The 26,197-nt window shown below is 45.6% G+C and overlaps 1 protein-coding gene across 2 annotated transcripts in view; it reads right to left on the bottom strand.

Annotated features, from left to right (window-relative positions):
* The window catches only part of RIMS4 (regulating synaptic membrane exocytosis 4), an 89,664-nt gene extending 64,005 nt beyond the window's left edge, over window positions 1-25,659 (bottom strand). For both annotated transcript variants that reach the window (XM_033153439.1, XM_033153440.1), the window contains exon 1: window positions 25,410-25,659. In XM_033153439.1, coding sequence (XP_033009330.1) covers window positions 25,410-25,506 — 97 coding nt within the window. In that variant the 5' untranslated portion in view covers window positions 25,507-25,659. The remainder of the gene's footprint in view (window positions 1-25,409) is intronic.
* Window positions 25,660-26,197: the final 538 nt, after the last annotated feature.

Below are 26,197 nucleotides of genomic sequence, written 5' to 3'. Positions count from 1 at the left end.
ACTGGGCAGCCTTCAAGGCTAACTCTCCACTGTAATAACAGGAATGCCCTGGGGGAAAGGTAGTTGTCTTTCTCCAGAACTGCTGAGCATTTCATAAATGGCTGCGTATAAAGCTAAAACAAAGGGATAGAGAACCTGTGGCCCTACAGATATTGTTGGATTTGAGCTCCATCAGACCCAGCCGGCATGGTTAATGGTCAGAGATTATAGGAGTATAGCAATAGGAGGTCCACAACCCTGCTCTACTGGGATCATTGAAGACCATTCTGAGCATGCCTTTGAACAAATCTACCATCAACAGTACCACTGTGACAGGAGTTGGCCTGATCCATCGCTGGTTTCCTTGGGCATGTGTATCAAGCGCCAATGATTAGCCTGGATCACCTATTAAAATAGACTCATCATAAAAAAAGGAACCAACAAAGTAAGGACTGGCCATCGTAGACCCTGAGATCATCTTCTGAGGCCCTCCTTTGTGCGCCTCCTCCTTGAGAGGTCAAGAGGGTGTCAACACGAGAACGGGCCTTCTCTGCAGTGGCTCCCCATCTGTGGAATGCGCTCCCCAGGGAAGTTTGCCTGGCACCTTCATTATACACCTTTAGGTGCCAGGCAAAAACATTCCTTTTTAACCAGGCCTCTCATTGATCTGATTTACATCCTATACCCTTTTAAAAAGTGTTTTTTTTGGGGGGGGGAGGCTATTGGGTTGTTGTTTTTATTTTTATTATGTATTTTGTGGTTTTATATCTTGATTTTATTCTGTGAACTGCCCTGAGACCCCCAGGTATGGGGCGGTATATATATTCAATCAATCAATCAATAGTAAATTTGTTTGAGAATAGGTCTGTCCTGCTTCCAAAATGCTGTCCTTCAAAGGTTCCCATGTGAGAACATGGGTGTCATTTCATCATCACATGACAACGGAGCAGCAGTCATGGTTCAACAAAAGGAGGGTTGTAAAATATGTTGTTCCAGTAATGAGGCATGTTCAGGTATACCACGCATTCCATGACAAGAGCAGAAAGCCCACCAAAGAACTGCAAGAACAACAGCCTGAGAATCTCAGCCTATCTTTTCCAATGGGTGCTGCTAGTCCTCATCAGTGTTGAGATATAGTTTAAAGTGTGTGGGTTTTAGCTTGTGAAATCAAAGCCAGAAGGAGTTTAGTTGTTAAGGAGTAGAGTGGCTGCTTCATTGCCCATCACCACTCCCTAGAATCAGCAGAGGCAACAAATATATTGTACAAGTTCAGGAAATGTACCCACATATCCTTTAGTCATCCAGGTCGACAAATTAAGCTTTTCATCATGGAAAACTTGGGTTGCAGATGGGGATGGGCAAATCTGTCAGTTTCTCATTTTTTCCAATCTTACATTCAGTTCTCAACATTTCCACATCAGTTTGCAAGTTTTTTAAAAAAAAATCAAATAATATATTCTAACCCCCCCCAAAAATGAAAATGCACCAACATTTTAGTGTCTCCTGATTTTTGCAATACAACCCCCCACCCCAAATAATGCATTTTTGTCTGTTAGTTTCACTTTTGAAGGACACTTTACCCCAGCATATGCATTTTTGTATGCATTACTTGGCTAGAGAACTGCCCTGAGAAATCTGGAGAAGTGTGAATTTCAAAGGATGGTTGGTGTTTCAGTTCGTGTCTTGTTTTGGAAAGTACAAATTGGGTAGATTTGCCTTAAATGCAAAATGGAATCAAAATTCTCTCCCATAAAAAGCACCCAGTCTTGGCTATGCTATGGCTGCAATCCTAGGTTTACTTATTTCAGAGTAGTCCCAGTGAATTCTATGAGAGTTGTTTCCACATAGGATCACACCGCATCTAGTGCGGAGGAAAGATTCACTGGGCTGAGGAAGGCTGCCTTCCTCACTTACAATTATGATTAACAATGGAAAGGATTTTTCTTTCTAGATCTTAGGCACCTTTGCTCATCCATCCCCAAGCTAAAGGCCAAATGGGCAGAAAGCTAGCAGGCAGTCACGTTTCCAAAGCCCTGCCTGCTCTTTGCAAGCAGCTTCACATCTGAGACTCAAAAAATTGGCCTTCTGGAGTCTGAATGGATAGGATGAACTAATTAAGTATCTGTGTGATAAGGAAATCACATGTCCGTGTCCTTGAATAAATCAGTACGCAGAAAAGAGCTGAATGTCATCCATGCCCATTTCCTGGTCTGTCAATAGGGCACAGTTGAGTGTTGAGCAGAGCAAACAAGAGGAATGTTTATTCACAAACATTTCACTTATGAATGACTAAGCTTAGGTTCAAATGTGTGTTCCTTTTGTATCTGCTTTTAAAATAAATTTCTTGACTTGTACCAAATGCCTCTGGTGTGTGTGTGTGTGTGTGTGTGTGTGTGTGTACCACATATATCTCTGGCTGCCAATTAACTCACTAATTGGCTGCCAATTAGTTTCCAGGCCCAATTCAAAGTGCTGGTGCTGACCTATAAAGCCTTACATCGCTCAGGAACTCTATGCCTTATGGTCTATCTCATCTCCATATGAACCAACCTGGACCCTGTGCTTGTCATCCGAGGCCCTTCTCTATGTCCAGCTTCCTCAAGAGGTTCGGAGGGTGGCAACACAAGAATGGGCCTTTTCTGTGGTGGCTCCCCATTCGTGGAATGCTCTCCCCAGAGAGGCTTGCCTGGCGCCATCATTACATGTCTTTGGGTGCCAGGAGAAAACATTCCTCTTTACCCACGCCTTCTGCCATTAAACCATCTATGGCCTTAGAAATGTGGAGGGACTGTTGTTATGATTTTTTCCCCCTGAGGCTGTTTTATTGTCTTTTATTATTATGCAAAATAATGGGGCCACAGGCTAGTACATAAATGCTAATAAGAATATTCAATAATACTTAAAAGGTAAAGGATTCAATTCTTTTAAGATGATCTTTTCTCATGTCTTTATTATCCATTAAATAGGTTGGGGTTCATGTAATATACAAAGCAGGCGGTGGTTGGATGCAGAGGCATCTTAGCCATAGAGGCTCATGGCGCAAGGTGCCAGGGCGCCACGGCCTGGAGGGTGCCTCCGCCATGCCATGCCATGCCAAGAGCCTCCTTCCTGCCGCCAGAGGAGCCGCCCGCCAGCCCCGCCAGCAGTGCCGCTCTCGCCCACCTCTTATTGGGCTGCAGACGCCATCGCGGGGAGGCCACCGGCGAGCCTCCCATCGGCGTGGCAGCCAGGGCTCCCTGGATGGCAACGCCGCTTCGGCCGCACCTGCTGCTCCGCGCCCTCCAGCTGCCCACCATGCCTGGCCCTCTTGCATGGGAAACGGGGGGGGGGGCGCTGGAGGGATGTTTGCGCCACGGCGCCAGATATGCTTAAGACGGCCCTGGTTGGATGTGAACTGTGATTCGTAACAGGCTATAATGCAAGAGATAGCTTGCTTCTCTGTGCATGATTGAACCCGGTGTCCCTCATGCCACAAAACCATGCATCCAGTTTTGTTTTGCTTCAAAAGTAAACTACATTTGCTTCTCACCACCAGGGAAGAACTGGCCTCAAAGTGATTTCAATTAATTGCTTTATTAAATAAAAAAAAATAGCTTCACAGTGCAATCCTAGACTTGCAAACCTGGAAGCAAATCCCACTGAGGTCAATGAGGCTTACTCCCAGGTAGGTGAGTGTGGAGATTTCAGCTGCAATCCTATTGCCAACTTCCTGGGAGTAAGCCCCAGTGAACTCAATGGGATTTGCTTCTGGTCGGATTGTATAGGATTGCACTGTTGGAAGCCATTTTGATTCTGACAAAGCAGACATATGGGTAGTCCAATACTGTTCATGTTTCACCAGACGTATTATATTGGACCGATTCTCACATAAACGTGCAGAAGACCAAAGCCTTATTCTGTGTACACACACTTATTTGCTCTGCATCCAGTGTGCTCTCACTGCTGGTTTGGGAACTGATGATAGCCACAATTCATATCCATCCTGTATTTATCCTGACATTTCTTATGAAATATTGCAGCTTGATGTGTTTCCCCTCCAAACCAGCTTCGATCCAAATTGAGAAAATCTACAGCCTAGCTCCAATTTATGCTGGTAAAGTACACATAGCCAAAGATACAGAGGAGGGAAGCAAGCAGGGGAATAAACTTCTATGAAAAAATAGTTACAATTTTTGCAGCAACAGATCGAGACTGAATGCATTTTGCAAAATACTACTTTACAAAGGACTTGCTAATGAGCGAACGTAACAGATGTTAAGGATCTTTGTTCCCCTTCTTGCTTATAAATAAATAGTTGGGGAGGGGAAATTGTGAATGTGGAAGAGTCCCTTGCAATGAGAGAGAGAGAGAGAGAGAGAGAGAGAGAGAGAGAGAGAGAGAGAGAGAGAGACTGTAATGCAAGAAATAAACACCATGAACTATTTATGCACCAAAGATGCATCAACGGAGAAATGAATGAGGGACTCATGTCAAGTGCCAAAGTGACAGCAAGGGTTGAATTATTTATAGGCGTGCAGAAAACATTGATTAAGACATGAATGAAACCAGAAACAATTGCAGCATGGGTAAAGGTAAAGGTAAAGGGACCCCTGACCATTAGGTCCAGTCGTGGATGACTCTGGGATTGTGGCGCTCATCTCGCTTTACTGGCTGAGGGAGCCGGCATACAGCTTCCGAGTCATGTGGCCAGCATGACTAAGCTGCTTCTGGTGATCCAGAGCAGCGCACGGAAACGCCATTTACCTTCCCGCCAGAGCGGTACCTACTTGCACTTTGTGCTTTCGAACTGCTAGGTTGGCAGGAGGAGGGACCGAACAATGGGAGCTCACCCCATCGTGGGGATTTGAACCGCCAACCTTCTGATCGACAAGCCCTAGGCTCTGTGGTTTAACCCACAGTGCCACCTAAAAAAAAGCCACAGGTTTATGTATGTGGAGAAAAAAAGTCCCACAGCTAATGGCATTAATGAGTAGCTGACATCTTGCACTGTAACAGCAGCCAAAAATCAGCGCCTCGCCTGACTGCATTTGGAAAGGCCATTTTTTGCAAAATAACCTAAGGGCAGGACAAACAGAGAGAGGCTGGATTAGAGCAACGGAGGAACATTGCCATGGACCAAATCCTGTCCTTAATCATGTAGACTGGAACAAGAGACACAGGCCATGCTTGAGTTGTACAGATGCAATGCAGATCGAAATGGAAAGTTATCTTAAACTACTGTACATAAGAAAATGATCTTTAAAAATGGAGGGGTGGACAATGACAAAAATCTACCAACAGCATACAAATCAATATGGCTAAGCTGACCCAAAATACCCACCAACCCCACTCACACAAGAAACCAAAGATCACCACAGCCACCCACAAACGAACAACCACACCCCAAGCCAACCCCGACCTCTCTCACCACCAAACGAGCACAAGCAAACAACAGAGAACCTACATAAACAATGCTGACACCAAACCCTACTCATATCAAGTAAAAAAGAAACATAGTCACCCCACCCCACCTACCTCCCCGTCCCACCCACTTCTTCCCCCCCCCTTTCTTTTCTAATGTCTCACCAACACAGACGTATAAAAATGTTATATGGAAAAATTCGAGAGAGACATTGTACTACCTTTGAAAATCTTTAATAAAAATATTTTTTTTAAATGGAGGGGTGGGGCAAAGGGGGAAAAGACAGTGATTTGATAAACAACCTTTGTGAAACACCCGCAGTTTGAAAACGAAGCATCCATCAAACGAGCTATGGGTCAGCGCAGCTTGTGACCTACCCAGCTGAACGCTGTTTTATGGTGGCTCACCAGCAGCTTGATGACCTTCATGGTTTTGAAGTTCTGGGCAGACAGTGAAAAGCAGGAGGTGGGCCACCTGGGCATGGCTGGTCAGCTGCACTCGCCTTAAGGGAGATGAACCAGCAAGCGCCACTATTTTACGTATGCCACTTTGTCAACTACTATGAACAGGGCCTTATCGGCGAGAACCCCCGTTTTGTGGAAGGCCCTCCCTCAGTAAGTTCTTAGTTCCATTTCCTCTTTTGCGCCCTTTTAGGCACAAAGAAAGTCATTTCTGTTTCACCAGATTTGGGGGATGTTGAGCCTTTTTGAATATAGTCAAAAGTTTATAATAACCAGGCCTCTTGGATGGGCGCCATTGCCATTCTAAGAGAACGAGGCAGGTGTTTGTGGTGAGTTCCGGCACCTCTTTTTTCCTAGAAAAGTAGCACTGATAATAATAGTAAATAAGAACAAAAAGAAAGCGTTCTTGACAGGAGTGTTTGGGCAGCCTTTCTTACCTCTCCACAATTAGATACATACAGTTGCTATTGAAAACCCTGTTCAACCCACCTGTCCTTCTTTGCAGCTGGCCATAGCCTCTATCAACACACCTTTTCTAACTTGCTCTTTAGCACCGCTGTGTCATTTCCCAGCGATCTCATTGGGGGAGGATGTACAGCCACGGAAGTCTGTGCCGATATCAAAGTGCAAGGCAGGGTACCATGGGATCTCCGCGTTGCCATGGAAATGTCCTCATATGGTGCAGCATTTTGACACAGGCTGTTTCATTACAAGCGGCATCAATATGGCTCACATCAAGTCGCCTCCAGAGTTCACCGCAATCGCTGCAGCAGCTGACAGCTAATTCAAGCTGCCCGGCTATTGGATCCCAACCAACCTGGCAGCCCTGAACTCCGGAGCACGTGAGAAAGTTTTTTTTTTTTTTTTAGGAGCAACGTTATAAATCACCACGAGACTCAGCTTCCATTATCTGCAAGGATGAACATCATCAGCATGTTAACCTGTTGTCAGCGTAACTTGGCCTCATTTCCTAATCAATCAAAATGTGCTGATGGCCACAACTCCCAAACTATGTACTTAAGGTACGTAACACCATGAGAAAGAGAAAGTAGGCAGTTATATTGCTTCATGTGCTTCCCATAGTGGTAGGAACTCCCGACCACATTCTCCTTGCAAAGAGAGCACCCTGGAAACACACACAGATAGTACATCCAGCTTGAGCATGGCAGGGAAATGACCAAGCATCTTTTAAAGCATTCGCTTGGTGCCAGAGGCTTCTACTCTCCCAGACAGCAGCAAAAACTTAAGAAGCTTCCAGCCTTTAATATGACAAAAGAGAGAGAAACAAAAATGCAGCCAGCAACCAGTTAAGAACAGGCTCTCTTAAGGGCTTCACACTTACTTTTTGCCCCGCTCTTTCCAAGCACAGGTCTGTGCTTTAAAGCCCCGTCTCTGAGCATTTTTGGTTCTGCCCCCAAGCTTTCCCTGCAAAAATTCGCTCATTAGTCCTCAATTGGAGCAAACATCAATTTGGGTTTTCTGCAGATTGCTGTTTGCTCCGATTAAGCTTTAAAGAGCATTGTTTTCACAGGGAAAGCTCTGGGGCAAAAAGAAAACTGGTGCTCAGAAACTGAGATTTAAAGTGCAGTCCGTGCCTGGAAAGAGCAGAGGAAAGGTAAGTGTGAATAAGCCCTTACTGGCCTAATGAGAATTGTGAAACAGAAACAGCGGACAACCATCTTTTGTACACTTGAACACTTGCTAATGGGCAGTGGTAATAAGCTGGTGCTTCTAGTGTCGGCTGTAGTGCCTGCTCAATGGCCTTTGATGGCTGAAAGATGTTTCAGGAGTACCTAATGACACTCTAACCAGGATGAAGCAGAGACAAATGTTCTGGGAAAAGAGAGAGAGCGCTTGGGGAGATAAAATATAATAAACCCAGTGAAGCTAAACTAGGTTCTGAGTTTTGCACTGGGCTGGAAGGAGAGCTTTAGGGAACTTCAAGGAGATGCTGTTTACTTTTGGGAAAACTGAAGCCACTGTATAGATAGCTCGAGTGCAAGTATGCTCATCCACGCGCAATTTGAGAATAAACAAGATTTATCACAAAAATGCCACAGGCCTTTAGTGGTCTCTCATTTAAAGAGAGACAAAACCCCTGGAATTTCTCATAGCTTAGGGAAGTGGGGAGCGTATAATATGATTTATCCTGGGCAAGACAGCACAAAAGAAACAAAAGATTATCATAATGTGTTCCTCTTAGCTATTTGGCAAGTATAGAACAAACCCAAAGGGATGTCATCTGTACATCTCTCTTCTCTGGAATCATTTTATCCCTGTGAAAGTTTGAGATTAACTGTGAACAACCTTTTTTGGGAGTGGGGAATTAGCCTCCTTCTGGATTTAAGTACCCTACATAAAAGAGACCCCCCCAAAAAAAAACCTTTAATCAGATTGTCTAGAGAATGGATTTGACTTGAGACTTGCAGTTTCTGCAAATGAGAAGTTTTAAACGAGGATGAAATAATTTGAGAGAGGGAGAGAAGATAAAAGTGGAGGCATCAGGTTGCATGATGGAGCATGAAGAGTTAAAAGGGGAGGCAGTGGAGGATAGGGGTGCCTGGCGTGCTCTGGTCCATGGGGTCACGAAGAGTCAGACACGACTGAACGACTGAACAACAACAAGGAGGACAGCTACAGATGCAGATGACGTATTCTGACATTCGTCCTGACATCCTGGGAAGATGGCGGCTTTTTGGGTGGGTGGTTCCCATTTTCAGGAGATAGACAAGTTACCTGTTCTGGACGGGGTTGTACTCCCTCGGAAGGAGCAAGTGGTACTCCTGAATACACCTTGGTCAACAGAGGCCCAATTGTCCTCTGTGGCTACGAATGCCTTTTACCAGCTTTGTCCAGTTCCTGGACAGGGACAGCCTCACTGCTGTCATCCATGTGTTGGTATCCTTGAGGCTGGATTACTGTAATGCGCTGAATGTGGGGATGTCCTTGGATCTGGTTCAGAAGCTCCAGCTGATGCAGATTGCTGGTGTGTGTGGGGGGAAACCTGTGGCACCATGGGTGAAACAGCTGCACTGGATACCCATCTACTACCAAGCCAGGTTCCAGGTCCTTGCATTAATTTGCAAATCCTGGAACAACTTAGGTCCAGGGTACCTCAGGGATTGCCCAAACCATTCTATCCCAATCAATCACTGAGATCAGGCGCATCACTGGTCATTCCACAAATTGGTGAGGGTCATTTGATGGCAACAAAGAACAGAGCCTTTGGTATTATGGAATATTCTGCCAATCAAGATTCAGCAGGCACCTTCTGTTTCAATTTCTAAACACCTGCTGGAAACTCTTCTATTCCACCAGGCCTATGCAGGCAACTCAGAATACATCTTTCCACAATAGTTATCTGATTTCTGATTTTAACTTTTTAAACATGGCTTTTATTTTGTGCTTTTTGTTTTGTTTTATTGCTGTAAAAATAAATGTATGTATGACATAGTGATATCTGTAGATAATACCCCAAATTATCTACTTGAATAGTAAAAAGGTAAAGGACTCCTGACAGTTAAGTCCAGTCACGAACGACTCATCTCGCTTTACTGGCCGAAGGAACCGACGTTTGTTTGCAGACAGTTTGTATAAGCAGTCAAACTCCAAGGTCTTGTATTTGTTTTCTAAAAACCATTACTCATTTTTTCCCTTTTCACTGGAGATGACAGGGATTGAACCCCCGACCATCTGCATGCAAAGGACGTGCTTAACCACTGAACTAGTCTCTCCCCATTTCTGCTAAATAGAAATGTGCCTCCCTTTCCCTAGAACATTTTCCATGAAACAGTTATGCAACGCAGAGCTCAAGAAACCTGCCGACTCAGTAAGTGTACAGCTGGTTGTTAATTGTCCAGTTTGTGCATATGCATAATAAATTGAAGCGCCGTGCTATCAGCTATGCATCTAATATCTTTTTTCTGCTTACTCATAAAATGTACAGTTTCCTTTCTCATTTTAGGAGATGAGGAAGGATTTTCAGAAAACATGATATCAAATGCAGCCAACAATTGCCATTTACAGATCACAGACCCTCCAAGTATCCCTATTTTCCAGGGACAGTCCCAGATTTATAGAAGGCATCCTGGTTTCTGGTGTCCTGGTTTTCCTTAGGACGTCTCTATTTTCATCGGAGAAATGTTGGAGAGTATAGAGTTATGTGACCCCCGAGCCAAGGATATAAGTCATCTATACAACCTTTAGATGACACCTGAAGACAGCCCTGTATAGAGAAGGTTTTTAATGTTTAATGTTTTATTTTGCTTTTATATATGTTGGAAGCTGCCCAGAGTGGCTGGGCAACTTAGTCAGATGGGAAGGGTTTAAACATTATTACAGTTGTACCTTGGATCCTGAACGCCCTGGAACTCAGACATTTTGGCCCCTGATTGCCGCAAACCCGGAAGTGATTGTTCAGGTTTGCGAACATTCTTTTGGAACCCGAACATGTGATGGGGCTTCTGCGGCTTCTGATTGGCTGCAGGAACTTCCTGCAGCCAATCAGGAGCTGTGATTTGGTTTTTGAACGTTTTGGAAGTTGAATGGACTTCCGGAACAAATTCCGTTTGACTTCCAAGGTACAACTGTATTATTATTATTACTATTACTATTACTATTACTATTACTATTACTAATATTGAATAGTACGTCACTATTTCCATCACAGAAATGTTGGAGGGTATGAGATCATGGTTCCTGTGCAATCCAAGTGAAATAAATCACAGGAGATGCTGCAACAAAGCTTGGTGGGTTGCGCCATCATAGAATTGTAGATTTGGAAGGGACCCTGAGGGACATCTGGTCCAACCCCCTGTAATGCAGGAATATGCAGATGGCTCATATGAGGATTGAACCCGCAAGCTTAGCATTATCAGCACCAAGCTCTAACCAACCATCCAAAGACTGTTGAACAACTGTCCAGATAATAAAATGCTTCCATTCAAATAAGTTAATTCTTTAAAAAAAAAAAACTGCCTGGGGCAACACTTCAAAGACAGAAACACCAAAAAGAAGTAAAAACTGCAATGATCAGAATCAGGACTTTGGTAATTAAAAGCAACAGGGCAGCAGTTTCTGTTTAAACGTGTTCCTGATTTCCCGATTTTTTTTTTGGATTTGGAAGTGTGCACTGAAAAGTGATCATGTTTGTCAGTATCAGTGATGCTGTCCCATTTATAATCTTGCCATCGGAAAAAGCTACAAGAGTTGTTCACCCAGTTCAGTCTAGCTGAAATTACGTATCACACATACTCCAAAAATGCAGCCATCTTCTGTCCAGCGGCGGAGGAAGCTGCTTGGGCTCCTGGGAAGGCGCGCCCAGGGGCAGGGCAAACCTCCCACAGGGGGAGGGGCAAGTAGCCCATAGGGGCCTCCAGAGTCTGCCTGCCTCCTCCCACTCAGCCACCCTACAGCTGGGGAGGAGGCAGCGGGCAGACCGTTTGGGCAGTATGGAGCCTGCGCATGCCCAAGCCACTGCGTCTCTCCCAGGAGAGACGCGTGGCTCGGGCACACTGCAGGCCCCACAGTGAGTGCCGCCCGCCTGGCATTTTGTCACCCCCCTCAGTGGTGACACCCGGGGTGACCCACACCCATTGCACACATACCCCTTCTTCCACCCCTGCTTATGTCTGCAGGCAGCCAGAGGCATAGGAAGGTCAGGTGGTACCCGGTGCGGAAAATTTCTTGTCAACCCCCCCCCCCATTGATTTCCCCCGCTGCAAAAATGGTTTTACGTTATTTCATATTTACTTACAAAGGAATAATAACAAGTAATAATAATAATAAAACTTTTATTTATATCCCGTCCTCCCCGGCCGAAGTCGGGCTCAGGGTGGCTAGCATCAGATACATAACATAAGATCTTTGGAGCAGGCATTTTCAAAAAAAAAAAAGTTTATTATGAACCGCCCTAGTAGGGCAGTAATTGTTCCTTGATAATTTGTCACCCCCTCCATTATGGAACATGGGGCGGCCCGCCCCCTACGCTCCCCTTGCTACGCCCCTGCAGGCAGCAGACTGCAGTGAAGACTTCCACACTTCAGTCCACCAACCCAGCTCTGCCCACCAACCTGTCCCTGATTGGACCATTCAGATATCTGGTTTAGGCAGGCTATCCCACCATGCACAGTGGTCAGCCAGGGATGGATCTAACAGCTGACTGAGAGAATAGCCTTTCACCTACTGGGGGTACTGGGGGAAGCTGGCACTAGATCGCAACCACCAGCCACCATGGATCCAGGCAAGCGGTTATTACATATCACACACACTTTCCAGTGTTAATACAATTCTAGACTAGGATCCAACCCCTGGAAGGCAATTTTTGCTCATTTGAAATGTATGGATTCACACTAAAATTCTGGTGAAGTTTCACGACTTACATACTCATAAACTGACATGGATATGTGGACAAATACACTTAAGATTCGAGAAATGGGAAATTGAGGGAAACCAAAAATGACTAACCAAAATGGCTATGTTCTACCTTCGCTGTCAGAGGCAGTATGCATCTAAATACATGTGGGATGCAGGTGGTGCTGTGGTCTAAACAACTGAGCCTCTTGGGCTCGCCGATCAGAAGGTTGGCTGTTTGAATCCCCGTGACAGGGTGAGCTCCCGTTGCTCCGTCCCAGCTCCTGCCAACCTAGCAGTTCGAAAGCATGTCGGTGCAAGTAGATAAATAGGTACTGCTGCAGTGGGAAGGCAAACAGTGTTTCCATGCGCTCTGGCTTCCATCACAGTGTCCCGTTGCACCAGAAGCGGTTTAGTCATGCTGGACACATGACCCGGAAAGCTGTCTGTGGACAAACGCCGGCTGCCTCGGCCTGAAAGCGAGATAAGCATCACAACCCCATAGTCGACTTTGACTGGACTTAACCATCCAGGGGTCCTTTACCTTTTTACCTTTAAAAAGATAAAGGGACCCCTGACCATTAGGTCCACTTGTGTCCGACTCTGGGGTTGCGGCGCTCATCTCGCTTTACTGGCCAAGGGAGCTGGTCATGTGGCCAGCATGACTAAGCCGCTTCTGGTGAACCAGAGCAGCACACGGAAACGCTGTTTACCTTCCCGCCGGAGTGGTACCTATTTATCTACTTGCACTTTTACGTGCTTTCGAACTGCTAGGTGGGCAGGAGCTGGGACCGAGCAACGGGAGCTCACCCCGTCGCGGGGATTTGAACCGCCGACCTTCAGATTGGCAAGCCCTAGGCTCTGTGGTTTTACCTGCATCTAAATACCAGTTGCTGAGAATCAAAAGTGGGGAGAGTGCTGTTGCACCCAGGCCATGCTTGCAGGCCTCCCATAGGCACCTGGATGGTCACTGTGAGAACAAAATGCCTTTGGCTCCAGCAGGACTCCTCTCACATTCTCACTAACAAATTTGTGGCATAAGGCTTTATGGACTTCATCATCTAATGAATTGGACTAAGTCCATGAAAGCTTGTGCCATAATAAATTTGTTAGTCTTTAAGGTGCCACAAGGCTCTTTGAATGCCTCCCATAAAATACTGACAAAATACTTGAGGCACTCCAAGTAGATTAAAGGGCTCTGTTGCCCTAGCACAAGAAATCTGCTCTTTTTCTGCCCTGTTTCTTTTTAAGGATTTTTGTAGTTTAGGAAGTGATGGGGAGGTGCATTGAAAAGTGTGGGGTGAACCCGCGATTAGTCAGAAAACATGCAAACACCCTGCAAACTATTCACGATGAATGTGCATTGCCACATAACCACCCCATAAACAAATCAGATTGAATCCTCAATAAAAACCAGATGCAATCTAACCTCTATGTTAACTTTTTGCAAGCAAAACAGGATAAACACTCAATAAGCAGGTCACCTGGAGAAGCTCTTTGCTACAGCAGGCTGTTTTTAATACTGAAGTTTCTCTTGTAACCCAACCTGAAACATGTTGGTGGTAGAGTGAGAAATAAATTTGATCAGAATCAAACAGATGCACCTCTACAAATCATTACCTTACAGTAGGCGTGAACCTAGCCTGGGAATTAGACCTTGGCTCCCTGAACAAATTTCTTCTGGCTCTCGAAACCCCATCGGTTTTGGCAGCACTGCAGCAGCAAAAATATTAAACCTCTTCGCTAATCCCAGCATCCTGATAGAGCTATAAATACCCCACCCCCCTTGTCAGTTATCAGATTGATCATTTGATAAGTGGAGAGAAGGCAATAACCCTGCTCCCCAGATGATCTTCATGAATCAGGCAAGCTGGGGTGTGTGCGTGTGCTGGGTCCTATACACCTGTTTCTCCTGTGTATGTAGTGTGTGCAGGGCTGGACCAAGACTTTTTGGCACTTGAGGCAAAGCACAAAATGGCGGCCTCTCTTCTCGCCAGGCAAAAAGGAGCAAGTGAAGATCTATGTATGGAAAAAAGGAGGGGAAATAAAGATCTACATTGGGATCCGCTGCCCCCATGGATCCTGTCACCTGAGGCAGTCGGCTCCCCTTGCCTCATGGGCCAGCCGGCCCTGGGTGCATGTGAGAATGCATGCAGAAAATGCACTTTTTGCATGCCTAGTCTGGAGTGCTGGTCAAGGATGGCTATGGCCCTTGGAGCATAAAATGTTGCCCCCAACACCACCATATTGCAGGGCTGTTGTTAGGCATTCAAATAGCATGTGAAGCACTGGAACACTTGAATATTGTATGTTAATATTGAATTTTGTAGTATATTACATCACATGGTTTGGTACTGTAAGTGGTTAAATCCCGTTTGGTTTATTGATACAGTACACTGAACTGAAAACATAATGCACTTCTCACCTAAATCAGTTGTTTAACACTGCAGTAGGTAATTCATTGCTTAGAGAGCCCATGCAAATAAGTTATTCCTCAAACAAAAGTGCGATCGAGCGACATTTCTTTTCACCAAATCAGATGCACGCAGTCATCAAAGAGAATACAGGAGTCATATACAGCTACAAGCACTTCAGGACTTCTCCCAGTGTAGAAACATGACAGACCAAAGTAGTTCTTTTCTGGTTTGGGTTTGTTTTTTTAAAAAGCTGGAAGAGTTATGGTTTCGAGATAATAAATTTTGCATTGGAATTAATTTTACATGAATTGGAAGTGACAGCAGAACATTTGCTCCTAGATAGAAAGATATCCAGGGACACGTTCATTTAGAGTAAATTGACAGGAAAAGATACACACCAAAAAAATCATCATTGGGGAAATCTCCCACCTTTTCCCTATTAGCAGAAGGATTTTACACGCATGCTACCTAAAAGGCACTTTTCAGCCCTTTTCAGGCTCTTGGGTATGAATGGCAAGACACACGCACATCAGTATTTAGACTGATGGTCATGCCAGAAGGTGGGTTGACAATCAACTGTATATTTTGGAAAGCTGTTTAGCTGCTATGCCAGGCTTCCTCAAACTCGGCCCTCCAAATTGTAGTTTTGAGACTACAATTCCCATCATCCCTGACCACTGGTCCTGTTAGCTAGGGATGATGGGAGCTGCAGTCCAAAAACATCTGGAGGACTGAGTTTGAGGAAGCCTGTGCTATGCATTTGGACACCTCTTAGGATATTGCAACCAGCACCTGTGGGGTTTTGAAGTTATTAGGTAAGATTTCTGCAGGTAAAAGTTCAACTCCTTCTCTAGCGTCTGTTGTTCATGAGTAACCCAAAGCTACATTCTTCCTTGGAGAAAGACTTTTTGTGTGCTTGGGGGAGGACTCAGCTGTTGTCCAAGCTGCCCTGCTCCGAACCCCTGCTTTGAAGCCATGCAAAAGGCTCTAACAGTCTCTCCTAGGGATGAGAGAGAAATTTGATTCAGTCTGAATTTAAAGGCAAACCAGCCTCATTTGCACTTTCTGAAAAAATAATCAAAAACACAGCAATCCTTCAGGATTCACACAAGTTTTGTAGTGCAGTTCCCCTGCCAAGTTATGTGTACAAAAATGTATACAATAGGGTAAAGTTTTCGATAAAACGCATGTATTGCTGAAAACAACATAAGAAAAGGTGATATATTAGGGGAAATTATTGGCAAAAATCTATAATATTAGGCAAAAATGTATATATTAAGAATCATTCACACTAAAATGATGGTGGATTTTAATGAGGGCTTTAAAAAATGTAATGTAGAAAATTAAATTTAAGATTGCAAAAAATGAGAAACAGAGGGAAACTACAACTGACAGATTCACCCATCCGTAATCTCAACTGCTGTCCAGGTTATCTTTTCCTCCAACTTCCAAATAATAATAATAATAATAATAATAATAATAATAATATGAACATATCACCAAACAACTTGCGAAGCTGAAGAAACCCACATAGGGTAGATTAAAAAGCTGTGACACAACTTCTCTGCAGAAGCTCAGCATCCCCACAAATGCTACACCTGAATGCAACGACCGAACATGCTGATGAAATCAGAAAAATGATAAGCTGCCTCTTTCCCTCTCCCAAGCCAGGAGGGGATCACTTAACAGGCAGAGGGGTTGAAACCAAGAAAAGCACAGAGTTTCTTGGTGAAAATAAAAGGAGTGGGATGAGGAAGGAAATGCTTTCTTTGAGAAGCACTAGATTTTCAGACCCATAGGGAATCAGAGGAAACAGACCAAGATTTTTCCTCTCTGCATACGGCCCTCCCTCCCTCTCCCATGCTAAATGTGGGACCAAGGATGGGGAACCCTTTTCAGTCTGAGGGCCACATTCCGTTCTGAGCATTCTTGTGGGGGCCACATGCCAGTGGTGGGTGGGACAAGAGGCAAAAGCAGGTAGAGAGACTAATGTAAATCCAGTGGTACCTCTGGTTACGTACTTAATTCGTTCCGGAGGTCTGTTCTTAACCTGAAACCGTTCTTAACCTGAAGCACCACTTTAGCTAATGGGGCCTCCCGCTGCCGCCCCACCGCCGCTGCCCGATTTCTGTTCTCATCCTGAAGCAAAGTTCTTAACCCGAGGTACTATTTCTGGGTTAGCGGAGTCTGTAACCTGAAGTGTCTGTAACCTGAAGCATCTGTAACCCGAGGTACCACTGTATTATCTTTGTACAGTAGGCTAGTTTCTACATGTACCCTATCATCTGCCCAAGATGTGGCTTAGGAGGGAATGTGGCTTGGGGAGAATCCCAGGTGCTCGACAGAGACAGAGCCTATGGTTCACAACTCTGTGTCAGACCAAGCCCATATGTCAGGCTTGCGCCCACAGGAAAGATGCTTGACCTGCTTTGTCTTGGTTCCTCTCCCCCAAATCCTGAAGGCCTCAGAAACGGTGGTGATGGCAGTTACTGCCAAGCTCATCTTTCCTTCATTCTCTTAACTTGTTCCACAGAGCAGCCACACTGTGGAGTGAAACACAAGCCAATCGTGCCAGTGGCCTTCATTGTTTCTCATATGGGGCCCTGAGGCACCCTGGGAAATGAAGTTGGCCTGCATAACTGCCTGGACCTCCACTCCGCAGCATGGCAGCTCTGTGGGGGAAAAGTTAAAAGAAAAATAGAGGTGGGGGAGACACAAACCACCGTCGTTGTAGGGCCTCAGACCTGCACCCAGTAGTCCTACCCAAACAGTGCCACAGATTCTGCACCCCTGGTCTTCACTTTCCAGATGCTTTAAAGGAAACATGGTTGGGACTCAGCTATGCAGCTGCAAATAAAACGTTTTAAATATACCGGTATTGTAAAGTGCAATATACAAATATGACACTAGATGGCAACAGTGAGCTGTGGCAAATGCAATGTGTTTTTCAAAATGTTTTTTTTTAAAAGCATTTCTACAGCTTTTTTATATTTGTGTAGATTCCACCTTGGTTGTCCTTCTTTTCATACATGAGTTTTACCTACCTATTCTGGGAATCCTGGGTATGTTTTAAAGTGGCTAAGTAAATTTTTTTTTTCTTAATAGCACTACTGCAATACTTTGGCTGTTCCATTAGCCTTTGAAATGAGGCTTAAGTCTTCCCAACACATCAAAATACCCAACAGCATTTTACCCTTTATACGATACCAACTGCATTTTAAGCTTTATAGGCTACTCCTGCAAGCCACTGCGGCAGCAATATTCCTTCTAGATGCAACAGAAGAAATACAGTTCAGGAGGGGAGTGGGCTTGCTGCACTAAGGAGCAATATCCAGGTTGCTTAAAGGATGGGATGATGCACTGTCCAAAAGAAAGGAGACCGACTGCTCAGCCTTCAAGGAAAGGCTCCTCATTTGCTCAGAACGACGCTCTACCTGACATCATGTCACTGTGAATCCTGCCCTGCTGGTGATAGCTGGGTGTCTTCAAGGAGATGCGAGAAGGACTCCCCAGGATTTATGCTCTGGGCTGACGACAGATAAAAGTTATGAGACGGATTTGTGAAAACTGCTCAGCTATGAAATCACTTTCTTCACCGGAAAGTCTGTTTTCCTTATGGCTCCTCTTACGGCTTGGCATTAGGTAGGTACACACTGTCTCTCCATTTCATCACACAAAAGGCAATGGAGGAACTGCAGCATTCGGAGCAAAACCACTTTATCTGTATGGCAGACAGAGCTGCAAATAGACTGGTAGGTGCCAAGGAAATGGAAAACAGAGGAAAATTAAAGGACCGAGTTTGTGGGGAGAAAAAGCCACTCAGCAAGACAAGGCTTTGTTTAAATAAATAAATAAGAAGTGAGCAAACAAACAAGCAAGCAAGCAAAGCAGATGCTCCTCTACTGACCTATGACCTTTCCTCTCAGGAATATTTCAGTCTTCTGCCCAGAATTTCTGGCTTTTATAATTTATCTATTTTGTACCCCACCCATTTGACTGGGTTAACATGCAGGCTGTGTTCAACCCAGTTGCCTAGTAATCAGTAAAAACTGCTGTTTGGTTAGGTACTTAAAAAAACCCAACCAACATCATTATTTAATACATAAAGTTTAATCTGAAAGCTTTTCTTCTTTCAGTTCAACTTACTATGGTCCTCCTCACAAGACAAGGTTTGTGGAAATAGGCCTGCAACCAACCTGAGCTAGCCACGAGGGTGGTTGCTAACCTCCATTTGATAATTAATGGCAGCTCCTGTAGACTCACCCACAACTCATAAGTCCACTTCCTGCATCCAGGTGTCCACAAGATAAAGCATGGAAGACTAGGTAAAAATCCCCAGCTATTTAATGACTGGGTAATTGTGCTCAAATGTCCACTCCCATGGTTCTCCTAGCTCTGGGTCACTCGATTTTGTCACGAAGTAGGAAACAATCCCATAATACGTATGTGACAGGTTGACTTCCCACTTTTTCACACGGAAATGTTTGTTTTATTCAGGATGCAAAGTAGAATTCCATGCCCCTGTGGAAACGGCAAACCCAACACCTGCCCATCGTAATTCCCCCCCCCCCAGGAGCCACTCTTGGTCTTTATTATCACGTACAAAAGCAAAGAAGGCAGTCCCATACAGTACTTGGAGAAAGAGGTCCAGGAGGCAGGCAAGCTGGCCAGCTGACCTTCGGCAAAGGACGGGGGGAGAGGAGGACCCCCCAGGCCTCTGGAGTGCAGGTCAACCTGCCTGCGGAGGCATGAGAAAGGGAGTGGGGGGTGGCTGGTGCTACGGCCGGCTCCGAGGTCAAGAGGCAGCCAGGGATGTTTCCTGCACAGCCCGGCTGGCCCTGAGCCCCAGCAGCGCAGGGGGAGTCATGGGGGGGGGTCCCCGAGGGCACGGTGGAGCAGGGGGGTCCCTTCAAGCTGGAAGTGTCCCTCTGCCCATCATATTTTTGTACTTTCTTTTTTCTTCCACAGAAATGGCATTGGAAGAGTTGGCAGTTGGTTTCTGCAAGTACTGGCCATCTGAAGTAGAAAGCCTTACTACTGCCATTATACCCTTATGAGAGAGTGTACAATTTTCAGCATGTCACCAACAGCCACACAGCTTGTCTGATTCAAAATAAAAAAAATAAAATCATTGTTTTGCTAATGCAATATGAGTGTTAGTAGGATTCAGCCCTAACGGACTGCTCATTATGGTGTCCTAATATCACACTGTCCCCTTTTTCAGAAGGAAGAGATATACTGGAGAAATTTCACTTGCCACTTTTTTCCTTCCTATCTTGCCCACTGCTGCTGTTGTAGAAACTTCCATAGTCATCCTTTTCCCTGTAAAGAGGATGTGTCACCAACTTGCAACTGCTCCCGCGGTGGGAAAAAGTCATTTCCACCAGTTATTTCTGTTGCATGAATTTTGCCTGCCCAATCCTTTCCTGGTGATCACAGGACGGTTCTGTCCAATATCTGGGACTCTTCTGCTACTCCAAGCAGACCAGCCAGGACTAAATGGACCAAAATTCTAACTTAACTACCTTGAGACTGTAGAAGGCTGTAGAAGGGAGAGACTTTTACAGCCAAAAAAAAATATGCCTTTAGACTGCAAAGTTCATTGGGAATTTGGGTGAAACTCTGGAAAGCTGACTACAGAAGAAGTAAATGGAATGGAAGGTCAATCTCACTCCCCGCCAGTCGAAGATCACCTCTATAAACTTCCAGTATTTTGCAGAAGGGATTTGATTGCATACCAAAAATTTAGGTTTGCACAGTTCAAATGGATCAAAGATCTCTGCCTCCCCTGTTCAACAAATCCACTTAAAACAAAGCACAGACTTCTTGTGACATTGAAACGGGGGGGGGGGGGAGCAGAACAAAGGAACGGCTAACGGGAAGACATATAACCTGCGTACAAGCACATCAGGTTGCATACTCATTGTACAACCTCCCCACAAACAAATTGGAACAAAAGCTCAATAAAGTCCGGACATAGTCTAACCTCCATGTAAGTATTGTATAAGCAAATCAGGATGCATGCTCAGTAAACAGGTTTACTGGAAGAGCCCAAAAGCAGAGTGCTGGGGTTGCATTTTAAGTCACAGCCGGCACAAATCTGTTCCCTGCAAGGCCTGCAAGGCCTCTTGTCTCAATCCCCGGCCTCATCTTGGCCCTGCCTCCTCCTACCATAGATTGCAGTAACTTTCTGCAGTGGGGCAGCTACCTGTTCGCCACTGTGTGTGTATGCTGGGGGCGAGGGCAGGGAGAGACATTATAGGGAGCAGAGGAAAATCTCCCCCTCCTACAATTCCCCTCCTGAGCACCTGAGCAAAATGGACAAGTTTTACCTGTCGCTCCAGTCCAGATATAATACCAAAATGTGAAATGGGCTTTGCAATCTTCTAGTCGATATCAACTCCTTTTGCTCGACAAAGCAAAATCATAAAAAACATACTGAGCATTGTGGCTCCTTGAAGACTTAACAAAGGTATGATGGCATAAGCCTTTGTGAGCAAAAATTTCCTACATTGTATGCAAGGAGTGCAAGGGGGGTGGCAAATGCAAGCAGCAAGGTCAAAGAGAAACGCAATGTAAAAAATTACAGTGAGCCTTCACAAACATATTCAGCTTAGCAATGCAAAATCAATGTGACCTCACGGTGAGGCAGGTTAGGCACTGCAGGGGGTTGGAAGAGATGAGCCTTGAGGCCCCTTCCAACTCTATGATTCTAGGCTGAAAGATGGTGGACCAATCACCAAGCTAGCTTCATGGGTGAACAAGGATTTGAACCCAGAACTAGCTTGAAGATTATCTGCATTAAGTTGCACTAGTTCTGCCACATTAACTGTGTTGGACTGTGTACACACTCCCATTTAGTGTACTCCCATAGCTGGCCTGGGAAGCAGTGCACAGAGGGAGGGCATCAGCCACGATCCATATCTATCCTGTCGTTCCTTATGAAACACTGTGTTTTGGTGCATTCCCCCCAAACCAGCTTTGATCTAAATTGTGAAAACGAACTAACCACCGCTGTTTTAAGCTGCTTATTTGTACAAAACCCTAGTTTTGCTGTAACCGTAAACCATCAACTGAACTGCCCGGTTCCAAGCACACTCCAAAATACTTTTGCCTAGACTGATATCATCCATCTGGAGGAAATGAATTCATCCAGTAATATGTACTTGGAAGGTTAGATCCTCGTCTTGGATCAGCTATCCCAGATGGGATGTTTTCATATTTTGGGGCCACAAATTATTATTCTTAGCACTCAAGAGTGTTCGTATTCAGCTTCTTTGCAGACGAAGCCAAGCACCAGGGCACACCTGTACCAATTGTTTTCCCCCAAATGGTTTGCACCTGTGTGTGCCACAAAGAGCTTATGCAGTCTGCACAGTATCCTGCATTCTGCCTTGATTAATACTCCATGCCCAGACGCTAACCTTTGTGTAATGTCTATTGTGCCTGGTTAGATATTCCACAGTGTCCCTAATCTAGGGCATTATTCTCCTCGAGTATGTTTTTTTAACACCTTTCTTTATTTCTGTTCAATTAAGGTGAAATGGGTGCTTTCCTTCCTATTTACCCATCAAATAGGCATGAGTCCTCCCGCACCAATACACACTTCATGCTGCTTTATTGTGTACTTTTGGCAGATTTCCCTCTTGAAGTTGAATAGCCTCCATTAATTCCAAATATTTCTCTCTTTTTCTTTCCCTCTCACATACAGGCAAATACAGGGTCCCTCTGAATGTCCTTTTTATTGTGAATTCGTGATTATTTCTGCTCACTTATTGTATCAGGGTTGTTGTACACAATCCCATTTTCAATACTATATGCACCAGGAAACATTTCGGGGCAGACACACTGCTTCGTTTCCAAGCAGTGCATGTCCCATAACTGAAATCCTATAACTTTTTTAAGCCCGCAAATGTTTGTCTTGCACTTCTTGGGCTGTAGCCGCCTCCAGATGACATTAATACAATAACACTGGGGAAGCATCGCAGAACAACTAATGAAGAAGAAAGCTGTGTGGACGGTCGAGAATAAAGCCATAACTAGTGCACTATTATTGCAATGGTGTCAGGTTGCAGAATACATCCGCAAACAAACAACCGGTCTGGAGGAACCCACAAGGTTATTAGGTTATTCTGTTTTTAATCTGTTGGGAGCCGCCCAGAGTGGCTGGGGAAACCCAGCTGGATGGGCAGGGTATTATTATTATTATTATTATTATTATTATTACTACTACTACTATAGCACATCAGTATAATGTGCTGTGATATATAATATGCACAGCTGTCTGCATATTAACCATGATTTCCAAAGGAAGAAAAACAAAAAGCACCCAGGAGCAGGAACATAGTTTAAGGTTGCTTCGTATGTTCTCAAGTCGGAACACTGTTCCATCAAGCTCAGTAATGTCTACACTGACTGGCAGCAGCTCTCCAGGGTTTCAGACTGGGGATGGTCTCAGCCTTACTTGAAGATGCTAGGGCTTTAACCTGGGGCCTGGGTAGGAAGCATACGAGGGAATAAAATGTGGAGCAAGGGAAGGAAATCAATGAATGGCAATTGCCAAACAGTTGTGAAAAATTGTAGCGGAGGGGCATCAGTGCACACATACCTCTAATATCAGGCAACCTTGATCTTACAGATTAGTTTAAGCGCAGCTGCGCCAATAGCAAGAGCTGACAATAATAAACTGGTGACAATATGTAGCAGTCCTGTGCGTGTAAAACAGATCTTTCTCCTCTCATACTGTCAACAGTGGCTATGGTGCAGCTTTGAACAGCATGGCTGTCACGCATGATGTGATGCCCAAGAAAAGGCCACTTCTCCAGTCGAAAAAGGTAAGACATGAGTGGCATTTTTTTTCTGGTGCTGCCTCAGGTTTACTCCATCCTCCAGTTCAGGATGGAGAATTCCCTCTCCAGAGGATCAAGGAGTTTAGCGGCATAATCTGGGGAATTCAAGATAAAGGCCATTTTGAGAATGGCCACCAAATGCACACTGAACAAGGAGTTGAGGCCAGTACTTGCTCCCGAAGACCATCCCTATATAGGAGATCCGAAATTTAAAACTTTGTTTGGATTAATAAGACAGGGTTTCCTGTACCCAGCAAAATAGACCCTCCCCTTCAAAGTCAATAAGTCACAGGATTAATTTCATTAGACACATCTACTCCCAGCACAATGTTATTTTAACAAATTCATAAATTTGCCTGGGTGAAAGCCTCACGGGCGACAGATTACATTTAAACTTGCATATTCTTGAAATGTATTAAATCCATCTGTCTCAATTAGCATATTTATCAATTAATTACAGTGGGAGTGTTTATTCTGGGAGCAGTGAGGCTTGCCATCTGAATAGCAGGGCAGTCTTTTGTTTTTACGAGACCAGAATATGCAGTCAGAGAGGGCTTTTTTTCCTTCTTCTTCCTTTTTCTTTTTTCTTTCCTTTTCTTTTCTTGTCGTATTTAAAGTTTCCCCTTTCATCACGTTCCCCAGAAGCCTGAGGAGCTTAATAGAAGGATTAAGACTTGCACCGTGCTTTTATAAATACATTGACTTCAGTGTAAATCGAAAAGCAGAGGGGTCACTTGATTATGCCTAAGGGTGACCCTTTAAACCCCGCACACTAATTCAGGGTCCTAACTTGGTATGCCTCGCACTGCAAACACACAGCATGTGTGGTAGGCAGCGGCTGGCAGACTGCTAGTCAGGCGGTTTAAGTAGGGTGTCATTCGCAGCTCATACTGAGTCAGGGAGGGGTTGAGTCAGTGCATCCATGACCACACAGTCCTGCTGAAAGCCAAGCAGTGCTCCCAAATCTGATCGTGTCCTTCTCATTCCAGTATTCTATAGGCTAACAGTACCCACCATCTGCATTGGCATTCCTACCTTTACTAAACCCCCCCACACACACCAAGCTTCTTACCCATCCACCTTGAGACCACCAACAGCAACTTCTGTTGCCCCTGACCATCGTTTCCATTCATTAGTCCAGCCCATTCATATTATTGGTCTTCACCACCAACCATCTCATTCCTTTCGTTCCTCTCTATGTATGCAATCATTACACCACTAGATTTCCACTCTCCCCTTTTCCTGTGGTCTGCCCCCAAAGTGCCCTTGGCCTGTGCAACATGAATCTACCACTCCCACCCCACAAGTTCTTTTAGTTTTGCTCATGCCTTTCACACCAGAGGAATGAAAAAAAAAAAAAAGCCTTCTCCATCACCCGCAGCACAATGGGGGGGGGGGAGAGAAACAAACACACCCTGTCAATTCCATTCAATATGTTTTCACAGCAGGTCGTAGGCATGTGGAAGGTAGGAGAGCCAATATTGAAGCAGCTCTTGCGCCATCAAATTGTGTGCGTGTATGAGTGTGTGCGTATAATTCCCACAGATACACGTTTCTACAGATGTACCACGATGAAAAGTTAATCCACACAACTGGAGGTGGCTTCCTTTTCTCCCTCCTCTGCACCTCTAGAATCTAATCTTTGCACCCTTCCTCTTGGCTGCTATTTACCTGGGAGAGAGATGGCAGACATGACTGAGGGATGTGGAACAACGGTTAACTCTATGCAGCCTGTCCATTTGTTTAATTGGTACAGTTCCATCCCAGCTTTTCCTTCAAGGAGGAGCTCAAGGTGGGTCCCACGCCAAGCATCCCCCCAACCCAAGCCTCTCCTTCGCTCCAACTATTAACCCCTTTGCTGCCGACATGCCTCGGTTTTCTCCCCAGCTCCGGCTGCCTCCGTCCGCTTCCCTTTTGCTCTCCCACCCTCCCACCCCGAGCCGAGTCTTACCCGCGTCCTCCTCGTCGAAGCTGTTCATGCAGGGGAAGTAAATGGCCAGGGCCTCGAAGGACGCGGAGAGGCTGAGGCGGCTCTGCGATCGCTCCATGAAAAGCCCCGAGCCCGGGGCGCCGCCGGGGGCTTCGGCCGCAGCATGCGGCTTGGCCAGCTTCGACGCCCCATTCTTCACTCGGAGCACGGCCCGCGGCGTCTTGGCTACTGTGGGGGGGCCTTAGGGAGGTGAGAAATGGGCTGGCCGGGGTGGGGGATATGAGGCGGAGGGGGTGACAGAAGAACGGACTTGAACCCACCCGCGGCGGAGATGGGAGGGAGGGAGAAAGAGAAGGTGATGGAGGGAACGCGCAGGGAAGATGCTAGTGGTACCCAGGAAACTGAGCGCCTGGGAGAAAGGCTGCTGGCGGTACCCAAGAGAGGAAGGATACAGGCAGTACCCGAGAGAGAAAGGATGCTGGTGGTACCCAAGAGAGAAAGGATGCTGGTGGTACCCAAAGGGAGGATGGATGCGGTGAGGAAGGATGCTGCCAGGAGAGCTGCTTCTTCCAGCTGCCGCTCTTCTCCAGCAGCTGCTCTTTTGCCCCCAGGGAGGAGAGGAGGGAGGCTGCTATGATCCCCGATGCAGGTGTCAGGATGGAGCCTGATGCCCTTGCGTCGGCGCGAAGTCTGCGGCTCCCGGCGAGAGAACCACCTGCTGCTCCACCCGCTCTCCCCGGGCGTCCACGGCTCTTCCCGCGGAGGCGCGTCTGGCTCTTCTCGCCGCGTCCCCCACCGCCAGGCTGCGC

Source organism: Lacerta agilis, chromosome 6, assembly GCF_009819535.1.
Source record: "Lacerta agilis isolate rLacAgi1 chromosome 6, rLacAgi1.pri, whole genome shotgun sequence".
NCBI classification, from domain to species: Eukaryota; Metazoa; Chordata; class Lepidosauria; order Squamata; family Lacertidae; genus Lacerta; species Lacerta agilis.
Note: the sequence above shows the minus strand (reverse complement) of the source record. Positions and strands in the feature narration are given on the sequence as shown.